Below are 11699 nucleotides of genomic sequence, written 5' to 3' on the forward strand. Positions count from 1 at the left end.
ATGCGTAAATTTAGCATCTCCTTCTAATTTAGTTTTTTCTGTTAAAAGTACCCATATTATTTCTTCATGAGATTTCTCAATCCTACTTAAACTGTTAGACAGAGCTTCGTTATTACCAGCAACGTGTCCTCTCTCTCTGCTGCTTCGGAATGTGAGAGAATCTCCAACCACACACACACTCACACACTCTTTGACTCTTTTTGTTGTTATCTTCTTCTTTGGTTTCATTATTCTTTCCTTTTATGCTTCAGCAATACGCTTATTTATTTATTATATATTTATTTCTTCTTTATTTTATAAGGTGCACCTATTTGACATCTGTTTTTTTTATTTTATTACTTATATTTACCCTTAAATATTATTGTTTGGCCCTTTTATCTATTTATTTATTTTTTCTTTGTTACATATTGGGGGTCCCATTTACCCTCCTTCTCCTTAACAGCTGTATTTCCCATTGCAGCTAGGACGTCTCCTTGCTGGATTTTTCTTCTTCGAGGAGCCCAAACTTAGGCACAAAAATTGACTAAAACGCCTATTATTCCCACCGAAGTTTCCACCTCAGTGCCGGACTAACCCTACCCTACCGCAGTAGAATAGTGATCTATCGTGGGACCCTACCCTATTTTACATAAGATAGTGAGAGAAGGGTGGTAAATGAGACTCCAATATGAAAACTTCTCACCGTGTGTGATTCTGGGTGCTGCTCCACACGCAGTCTTCGTTCTGGATATCAGTGGTGTCTGAACGGAGTCCCTCCGCCGTCCCCTGACGGTTAAGGCTGACCCAGGGGCTGAAGTATCCTTCAGGATGCGCGATCACGGGTTCTGGTCCTCCGGTCAGTCACTCAAGATATCCTGTTCGTGACGCCAAATTGTTGTGGAATTTTTAGTTATCAAAGATCACACACTAGGTGAGAATCGAACAAAGTATTATTTATTAAGAGCTGATCAGCAATGAGAGTCCCACAGTCAAAGTAGTTTGTCTGCGTGAGTCTGGGGAGATACAAGTGAGCTTGGTTAATATACTAGGAATGAACTGATAACATCAGAGTAGGTCATTGTTGTAAATTCCTCACAGCCTGGTACAAAGAAGAAAAGTAAAAAGGGGGAAGGGGAGCTCACTAAATCCTTATCTGGGTACACAGTCATTCTCCTCCCTCAGTCAAACATAAGCCAAGCTTTAACAATGCAAAGTGTAGTCTACAGAATATAAGGGTATGTGTATAAATTTTCCATTACAATCTCAACACTCATTCTTAGACACGTTCATCAGAACCTAGGTCACAGTGGTCGAACCCACACACTGTCCAAGCTGAGAAGGAAGTTTTGGATCACAAATGGCAATTCAGCCGTCAGGAGAATTATTGGTGATTGCAGCTTTTGTAGGCGTTACCATGGAAGAGCTGTGGAACAAAAAATGGCTGATCTGCCAAAGGTGAGAATCCTTCCTGATTTACCACCATTTACCAACACAGGAGTAGATTACTTTGGACCAGTTGAAGTGAGGAGAGCACGATCAACCTGCAAGCGGTATGGAGTCATCTTCACCTGTATGGCAAGCAGGGCCGTCCATCTGGAAGTAGCGGTTTCCTTGGATACAGACGCATGCATTAATGCATTACGGCGTTTTATCAGCAGGAAGGGACAGGTGAAACATCTGACTTCAGACAATGGCACCAACTTCCTTGGAGCAGACAGAGAATTGAAGGAGGCTCTCAATGCTTTGAATCAAGACAGGATTCAAGAAACTATGGCACAGGTTGGAATTCATTGGAGCTTTAATCCCCCAGCAGGCTCACACCATGGTGGTGTGTGGGAAAGAATGATCCGCCTGGTGAGAAGAGTCCTCAGTTCTATCCTGCATTAACAGAAGCTGGATGACGATGGGCTTCATACTGTGTTTTGTGAAGTGGAGGCCATTTTGAATGACCGTCCTATCACCAAGCTTTCTGATGACACTAATGACCTGGAACCTCTCACACCAAATCATATTCTTCTCTTAAAGGGTAAACCAGCTTTGCCACCTGGAGTATTTGAACAGCATGACCTGTACGTGAAAAGGCGCTGGAGGCAAGTCCAGTATATCTCAGATCTTTTTTGGAAGAGATGGATACAGGAGTACTTACCTTTGCTCCAGGAAACACAGAAGTGGAACGAGAGGAAGAGGAGTTTGAAACCTGGGGATATTGTGGTGATCATGGATTCTTCAGCTCCACGTGGTTCATGGCCACTTGGAAAGGTTCTGGAGGTTTTTCCAGACAAACAAGGACTTGTGCGTTCTGTAAGGTTGCAGACTAAGGTCAATATTATTGAAAGGCCAGTGACAAAGCTTTGTTTGGTTCATGAAGTGTAAACTGGTCTATGACGTACTTTATGGATCATAACTTTTTTTTTTTTTTTTTTTTTGGGCTCCTTTCTTTTCATTGATGTGTGTTTGAATTGTTATGTCAGTCTGCCATTAACAATTAGGGGCCGGTGGATAGGAGCCAATTATTGTAGATGTTGTATGTACCCAGTAGGGGGCACTGTATTGTTACCTGGAAAGGTAATAGACAAGGGTATATAAGAGGAAGACGTCATTACGTCACCAGGTGTTTTGACCCGGAAGGGCAAAAAGGTTTTTGACCGCAGTGGCGCGAGTTAACAAAACTGTATTGTCTGTCTTGAAATGCATGATTGCAGAATAAACAGAAAAGGTCTGCATAGCAATTAGAAGTGGACATTTATTATTGGTTTAATGACAGCGACAAGGCGCGTCAACCACCATCGAGTCAAACATTCTCAGTGCTCTGCAATAGGCTTAGCTCCTTTAACAGTGTGTATAATTTAGCATAATATGCTTGTTTAAATCTCGGCTGGGGGAGGTTCAAACCTTGAGGGCGGTGGCCTTTCTGTTTGGAGTTTGCATGTTCTCCCCGTGTTTGTGTGGGTTCTCTCCGGGTTCTCTGGCTTCCTCCCACCGTCCAAAGACATGCATGTTAGGTTAACTGATGACTCTAAATTCTCCCTAGGAGTGTGTGTGAGTGTGAATGGTTGTTTGTCCCTATGTGTTGGCCCTGCGATGGACTGGTGACCTGTCCAGGTGTACCTGCCTCTCACCTGTTAATGCTGGGATGGGCTCCAGCTCACCTGCGACCCGTAATGGACTAAGCAGTACAGAGAATGAATGATGAATGGTTGTTTAAAAGTATTACTGTAGTATTTATTATATGACTAGCCCCTCTTTTCATTTTATTGCCACCTGGCAGCATAATGTCAATGTGGCAAAAACTTCCTGGATTGTTAACTGAACATGAATTCAGCTGTTTTACTGTAAATGTTTTTAACTGTAAGTTATATATGTCCTGAATATTTACAATAGACATGATGTTTTTAAAATGTATTTATGCAGAGTTCCTGCACGCCACTCAGTGCTGCTGAAAAACAGAGACGGTACCGTGCAGGCGTGATGCTGATGAACAGAGGAGACAGCAGTACTTAGAAAGAGAGAGAAATGGAGGAAAGATGTAGAAACAGGACAGAAAAAAGGCAAAAAGACTGCAGTTTGAGAGAGCAGCGTGCCCAGAGAAAGAACTGGAGAGGCTCGCAAGACGTGTAATGCTAGGAAAACTTTACTTGGAGGTTTAAACACCCTCCAGTCAGCCCAGAATCTTCAGTCATTTCTCAACCTGGAACGTCAAGGTCAGGACAGAAGTATGTAGGGATGCAAGTTAGTGGAAGCACAGATCAATTACCAAAGTATTCACAATGTTACAGCAAACATCTGTTTTGCTGCAGCTGAAATAAAAGACATTTATAAAAACATGTTTCTTTGTGGCAACGTGATCTGGGCAGAAGAAAAAGAAGCTAAATTAAATAGAAAGTTAAAGAAACTTTGAAAAAAGTTGAACACAAAGCAGAAAAATACAGGAAGCAGCTTCAAAGACTGAAGAAGAACATCTATCTCCAAGATCTACGGTCAGTAAGCTGCTTCGGCTAATCTCAGGCACATCCTTAAGAAGAACCTTCCTTTTTCACACAGCAGTGGCTGAAGAAGTTCGTACGAAGTGACAAAGTACACACTTTGAAAGAGAGACAGTCACCGACAAACAATCGCAGGAATATTTACTAGTAAAATCTTAAAGAAGCACAGGCTGCAGAGATTGGCAGAGGAGGTGTTTGAACTTTCAAGGAGGAGATGGAAACAACAAGGTATTGAAAATGCCTGCAGGTACCAAAAGAAGAAAAATGAGGGTCTTGCTGCCGAGCTGAGATCAACAGTGACGTTGTTGTTTTTACGTGACGATGTCAGCAGGATCACAACAGGAACAAAGCAAACTGTGACAAAAAAGAAGAAGAACGTACAGAATCTATTACTGGTGGATTAAATAAAGATCCTCCATTTGAAGTTCTTAGCTGAACACACCGACCTCCATCTATCACACTCACTTTTTTTACACTTCCCCCTACTGGGTTGAGCATCCAACACTGGCAGATGGTGAAACATACATGTGCAAACTGCATGAAAATTTAGGCTTTCTTGCTAAAAAGCTTCACCAGATGCACATCATTGATACATCAGATTTGGAGAGCCTGACCCACGCTATCACATGCAACACCTCAAGAAAGAAATGTGTGTATGAGGGATGTGAGGAGCGCAGCAATAACACCTATACAGACCACTACAGAGCCACCGATCCATCACCGACCTTCACCGACCTTCAGTGGGCCACAGTGAGCACAAAAATGATCCTGGAGCAATCTCAAAGATAACTTTTGGTGTGGTGGCACATTGAAGAGGAGGGCAGGCAGGCTTGTCAGCCAAGGGGTTGATATTCCCACAGCTTTCTCCTTGTACCAGGTTCTGAGTGAGGGACAATCCGAGGTGAAATAGTTTTCCATTAAGGAGCAGCTGTGGAAGATGCAGTGGAGGAAATGCCAGCTGACCTTCCAGCTGTACCGTCTACAATGAGGCTCCACCAGGTGTCACTCTGTCACCCGCCAAGATTCTCTACCGCCATGTCAGCTGTATGTGCTCTGCCACAGGGAATCTGGGGCGTGATTGCCAACAAACAAAGTGCTTCAGCTTCAATCTTACACAGAACCACACAGATGATCCCGTCACACACACCAGAAGAAGAGCAATGGTGCTATCCAGAGAATGTGGGAGAATGGTGTGTCCTGGTGTATGACCATACAATCTACCAGCCATCATCCAAGAGATGAATGCGGCCCACTGCCAGGTGAAATGTATGCAGAGTAGGGAAAATAGTCTTTCTGGCCATTGAGGGATGATCTCCACTGGTATCCTCTTGAGGATGTGTTGACCCTCATTCCTCCCCAAAGAACGTTCCCTCACGCCACCTGGCCGTTGTAAGAGACGTACGGGACACTTTGTCCAGCCATGATTGTTAAACATGGACATCACCCAACTTGTGTTCTTGTTCACGTGTAAATGTTTTTGTATTTTATTCCTGCTCGATGTTCCTTTATTGCAAATGTTACATGATGACAACTAGTTATAATTTACAGCCTTTATGAAAACATTCCTGTGGTTCTGAGTATCTATTTCTCACATTTAAGTCCTGATCTACAATCAAAAGTAAGACGTAAATTCAACCCTGTTACTTTAATTTCAGCTCTGCTACCAAATAATTTTTATTTAAATAATCTTAAATGGTTTTCTAAATTCATACAGCGTTGAGCTGTTGTCCTTGTAATAGTTTCAGTTATTTATGCAACAAATTTGGGCGAATACTTGAAAATAAAAAGCATCCAGCCAATAAAACGTTCCTTAATATGATGAAGATTTATCTAAAATAAAATTTTATTTCAGCATGAATATGATTTTTTTTATGTCAAAGCTGGACGAATGAAATTTTTTCTTTATTATGCTGTTTTCAAAAATACATGACAAAGAAAATCCTTAAATAAAAAGTTAATTTTTCTAATGTTTCTATTCCCAAATTGTTCTCCAATTCTGGAATGACCCAGTTATTGATGATGAGGAAGGAAGCAAGGAAGGAAGGAAGGAAGGAAGGAAGGAAGGAAGGACGTCTAGCATGCGTATCTTCTCCAGTTACTTTGTCGTTTTTCTCCAAATCCAAATCATGTGTGTTTAGTTGGTGTAAACGAAGCTTCCTCCATAGCGCTCCTGTTCCTCAGTCACCAGGAACGAGGAAAGCAGAGACCACGAGCAAAGTTTGAAAGCAAATAGTGTTTTAAATCGTGTCGTTTGGCTGGTGTAGAAAAACTAAAACGGAAGGAAAACAACATAAAAACACATTCAACACGGGAGCTGCTGCAACAGGCGACCGTCTGGCACAGCGCCGTCTTTGGCCATGAAATCCAGCATGGATCCATCTCTGCATATCAGCCTTTACAGAAAACGTCTACATGGTCTGATCCAGAACGTCGGGAATCTAAACATAGAACAGCACAGAATCCTGTGTGGTGGAAATAAGCTGAAATAGGTAGAAATGATCATATTTCCTCTGTTTACAGACTAAATATTAAACCTAGTTTTAATGAAGATTCATGTAGTTTTAGGAAAAGTCAGGGACCAGCAAGGCTTCATGCTTTTATTGGACAAAGTTGAATATGCACATTTTAAACAGTCAATATGTCCACCTTCATCATTCTAGAGTAAAAATTCTGCTCAGATTACAACAAACGCAGCATCATTTAATATATTAGAACAATTCCAGTAATGTTAAAATTATTTCCACAGGATCTCTGTCCCACTATCAGCTAGTAAACATCTCAGTTTTATTAGAAACGCTCTGCTATGACTTGATTAGAAAATCAGCTTTAAATAAACCACATTTCTGAATAAATAATGTGTGGAACACCAGTAACACACCAGTCTGGGCTCCCTGCTACGGCGGCCATGTTTGCTTCTCCACCGTCTCTCAGGAAGGCAGGAGGTCCGCTCGGTACGGTTCGGTCCTGTACGGTGTGATGCCCCCATCTTCTCCAGCATCACCACACTCTTCTGAACTGGAACTGGCTGATGGTTCCACCAGACAAAGCAGACTGGATGTACTGGAACCATCATCCATGTTCTCATGCATGTAGAATGATCTTCCAGCCTCCAGCTGTTCTCCCGCTGACGTAGATCCGACCCAACAGAACTTTTGTTGACATTAAATAATAAAGTGCTGCTGGTGGTGGGCAGGGGAGGGAGGGATGGAGGGAGAGGGGGTGTTTTAGGGTTAAAGGATTTAATCCATAAAACCATCTGACTGATGACATCATGTGTTTAGTTTTCCAGGAAAAGTTCCAGAAAATTTGCTCTTTTTTCCCAGTTTGAGAGTTTCCATGAAGGGATGAGGAAGCTCAGGTGCTTCTACAAAGATCTTCTGTCTTTTAATGACGAGTCCGTCTGGAAGCAGAGGCTGAAGTTTCCTCTGTTCTTCCTGCTGAAGGAGTCACATGATCAGGACTTCCTGTATGCTGCTTCCCAGTAGTGGACTTTGTGTTTGACAGGAAGCTTCCAGACAGAAGAAGAAGGTCCGTGTTGAACATGTGTTTGTGTTCAGAGGAGCTTCTTCCAGCTCTGATCTGAGCTGCTTTGAAACGTGTGTGTTCATTGAAGCTGTTTGACTTTCATCTGTTAGATCATCTGAAGCATCTAGAAGCTTCTCTGCTGAAAGAACTGCCAGTATCTTCTCCTGATGGTGGAGAAGAGAAACAGGACGCAGCTGTCCAGAAGCAAAGAGGCTGTTTTTGGTTGGGAGGGGTTCTGTGGGGGGCCGGGGGAAGGAAGTCCCTCTCAGTGCTTCCACTGGATCCTTCCTAAACAAAAGGGACTGGTTCTGCTGGGAATCATTTCTACCAGTGGGATCAAACACCATCAGAGCTGCTGACTTCTTCTTTCCATCAGACCAACACAAACAGCAGCTCCATCACAAACGTGTCTGAGTGAAACTTGAACTGATCCACACCCACATAAAGACGGAGAGTTTTCCTCCGTCTGGAGGTTCATCACTGGGACCTGTGTGTGTGTGTGTGTGTGTGTGTGTGTGTGTGTGTGAGGACGTGACAAACACTCCTTCAGCCTCACATTTAAAGAGCATCCAGCTTCTTCCTCCTCACAGCTGGACTCATTTCTTCTTCTACTGTTTCTTCTCAGCTCACACACTTCCAGACTTTCTGACATGTTTCACACATGACCAGTTTCCACTTCCAGCTGAACTGGTTTCCAGCTTTCTGACACACCTCTCCATGTGTGTGTGTTGGGCGGTGTAGTGTGTGTTAGATGGACTCACTGAGTCTCAGATGGAGACCTGAACCTTCATGGAAGCTGGTCTGGGATCTGCCAGTGGACTGTTTCCTGCAGCATCCTGTGCTGAGGAGACCCAGATCAGCTGTGTGAAGTGGAAATGTGAGTGTGAGGGAATTTCTCCTCCACATCTCTGAGATCAAACGCTGCAGAAATCATCTGATGCTCAGACTAGTGGAGGAAGGAGGACCAGGGTTCAGGTCTCCTCCAGGATGTTGAAGCAGCCAGTAATGTAGAGCAGCTTCAGGAAGAGCTGAGAGAGAATCCTCTTCCTTCTTCCAGAGGCTGAACTCTTCCTGATGAGCAGCATCCATGGTGTCCCTGAGGATCCAGTCTGAGCTGCTGTTTCAGTCAACAAACAGCTGCTGAACGTTGTGCTGCAGGAGAAACCACAGCAGCTTTCCTCCTCAACACATCTGGAGGAAGCTCATCTGTAGGAGACAGCTGGGTAGATGTAGCTGGAACATCTGGAAGAATCCAGTTTGGAGTCCTAAAGTCCAGAAGTCGGGCTGAATGTGGATCAGGAGAGATTTGGGACTGAAAGCTGTGGTTCTGCTCTCAGAGACTGAAGCTTTGTCACGTTTGCTTCATCCTGCAACGATGCTCCATCTTCCACCAGGACTGATGGAACAAATCCAGTCAGAGATGCAGTTTGTTGGAGGAAGCAGCAGATCTGAGGTCAGTCTGGTCAGCAGCAGCTTCCACTGGGATTGATCTGGATTCATTGGTCATCATTTGACAGTAAACTGGAGCAAAGTGGGACTCCAGTGAGAATCAAAGCTGCTGTTTGATGGGAAGAAATGAGGCTGGAAAGCTGCTTCTCAGATGTGATGTTGATGTGAAGCTGGAGTCTCTTCACTGATCCAGATTCTCTTCTTCTCTGCAAACATGATGTTTGTGATGTGAAGAAGAAGAAAGAGCAGCTGCAGCTTTAAATCCACTCACTTCTTCATGGATCTGCTTCTGCAGCAGCTTCTTCACACTGGATCATCTGATCTTCACTCACTGTTTGATCCCACTTTCTGATCACTCATCAATAAGCTGATCAGCTAATTTTCTTCTTCTCTCAGACTGTCAGGTGGAGGTGGAGGAGGGGGCGGAGTCTGTCCTGCTGCCCTTCAGAACTACACCTGACCTGCCTGGAGACGCTGAAGTGGAGTGGAGGCGCTTGGAAACTAAACCAGAAATGAAGGTCCACGTGTACCAGAACGGTTCTGATCAACCTGAAGACCAGGACCAGGTCTACAGAAGCAGAACTAAGATGAATCAAGATCCTCTGAAAACTGGAGACTTCAGTCTGACTCTGGAACATCCCAAACATGGAGACAGTGGACGGTACATATGTAGACTCTGGAGGGGAGGAGATCTCATGAGACGTAAAACAGTTCAACTCAAAGTCAAAGGTTTGTTTGTTTGTTTATTTATTTGTTTGTTTGTTTGTTTGTTTGTTTGTTTTCTTGTCTGACTGTCTTCTGTCTCCTCTGCAGGGAGAGTTCAGGTCCAGGATCAGAGGACATCAGGAACAGAAGCAGATCCGACTCCTCTGATGGCTGATCAATCAGTCTGATCTTTGATTATTGATCCAATCTGACTTTGGATCAGAGAGAAAATATCAGTGAAGGATCTGATGGACGATGGATGAAGAGAGGACTTGTTCCAGCCTGCAGACGTAGTATTGATCAGTAGTGATCAGTGATGTCAGAGTGGAGTCAGTGTGATGTCACATGTTGATCAGCTGTGTGTTTTGGACTCCAGCATCTTGTTGTTGTTTGTTTTAGACTCTTAGGCCCTGATCTATTAACGCTTTGCGTGTACTAAAACAGGTGCAGACGGCTTTGCTCAGCTAAAATCGGCCCAAGCTTATCTATCAAAGCCGCAAACATGGAACTGCGTCAGTTATCCTGGCAAAACTGCGCCGCTCTCCACTTTGCGTTTCTGAAGCTACTGCATATGCATTATGGGCGTTCCGGCCAGAAAGTGCACATTAGTGGGAGGAGACTATGCAAATAAATCTGGTTTGCGCAGCAGTGGGATTCATGTAGCCCGCAAATAGTTTGCGGTGTTTATGTTTGCTCTAAAAATAGCGTTTCTGAAAAGCAGGTGCTAATTGGCACAACAGTATACGCGCAATGGCTGCAGTAATAATTTTGAGGAGGCACAGACACCATGAAAGGCGACTAAGATAATGCATTTTTTTCTATTATATTAATATATTTAGAATGCCAGAGAAGAGGATTGTGGAGACGATCCAGCGTTGCAATATTAGAATTGCTGGATAAGTTTAAAGACTTTATCATGCCTGTCTTTTATTATTATTATTATTATTATTATTATTATTTCTTTATAGCTTTTAAACCTTTATTATTTCTTATTTGTTCCTTGCATGTTTTTATATGTACAATACCTTGGTTCCTAAAGGTTGTTGTTAGTGTGCCTTATAAATAAATTGAACTTGAATATGAAACTATATTGCAGCATTTCTGGTGACATTTAGATTTTTTTCCTCGACTTCCGCAATATTTTTATTTGTCTCCTTTATTTGTCTCAACTTCTATCGGATAAAAGTTAATTTTGCGTTTGCGGTTTCCTTGCTCTCCAGAACCTTACATGACAGAGCAAACAGCGCCGCTAAATCCTCATTTAAATACTGCTGTTTGCTCCGCAAATGATAACAGGAGCAGTCTTAATAGATCAGGCGCTAATCGTAGAAACATAACCAGAGCAAAACTGCGCAGCAAATGTTAAATAGCGCAGCAGTTTTGCCCTCGTCATAACTCAGCCCCTTAGTGTCATGAAGGCGTCCTGCTGTAGATCCTGTTAACTGTGACAGAGGTCTCACTCTGGACCAAACTTTCCAGCATCGTGGAGGACGTTCCCTCACCGTAACATCTGGAGGAAGAGGAGAGGGAACTTTCCAGATGTTCCCTCGCTGTAACATCTGACCCATCCCCCTGATATTATGTAGAAAATCATTCAGTTTTTGTCTTGTTTAGCAATAAATATGCAATAATTCAAACCGGCATTTAGAGGGTTAAACTAGTGATGTGCTGATCGATTCCAAAATATCGATACTACCGATACCAGCTTTTTATGTTCTAGAATCGATTATCATGTTAGAATATCGATATTTCACTGATTTGGGGTAAAAATAACGTCCATCATGAAGTGAAATAAAGTGGAAAGTAACTAGAATATCAGGATCTTCTCTAAATTATACCAAGTTCTCAGGAACTACTTTTTCTTCCGCCTGCCATAGTCCTATGTGAAGTGGCCCAGTGTAGGGGCGCAGCAGCATCTCTCACTCAGGTCGTAGCATCACGTGTGGAGCTGAACAGCAACGGTGTCATGTATGATGTGTGTGTGAAGACATAGAGATGTTGTAGCAACACCACAAACCTCCTGAAACATCTGAGAGTCGACCAGAACACAGAATATAA

General features: G+C 43.1%; 1 protein-coding gene across 4 annotated transcripts in view; it reads left to right on the forward strand.

Annotated features, from left to right (window-relative positions):
• The window catches only part of LOC121640440 (butyrophilin-like protein 2), a 65330-nt gene extending 55348 nt beyond the window's left edge, over positions 1 to 9982 (forward strand). For all 4 annotated transcript variants that reach the window (XM_041986192.1, XM_041986195.1, XM_041986194.1 and 1 more), the window contains 2 exons: positions 9333 to 9665; positions 9750 to 9982. In XM_041986192.1, coding sequence (XP_041842126.1) covers positions 9333 to 9665; positions 9750 to 9829 — 413 coding nt within the window. In that variant the 3' untranslated portion in view covers positions 9830 to 9982. The remainder of the gene's footprint in view (positions 1 to 9332; positions 9666 to 9749) is intronic.
• The last annotated feature ends 1717 nt before the right edge of the window (positions 9983 to 11699 follow it).

The sequence above is a fragment of the Melanotaenia boesemani genome, chromosome 5, assembly GCF_017639745.1.
Source record: "Melanotaenia boesemani isolate fMelBoe1 chromosome 5, fMelBoe1.pri, whole genome shotgun sequence".
Taxonomy (NCBI): Eukaryota; Metazoa; Chordata; class Actinopteri; order Atheriniformes; family Melanotaeniidae; genus Melanotaenia; species Melanotaenia boesemani.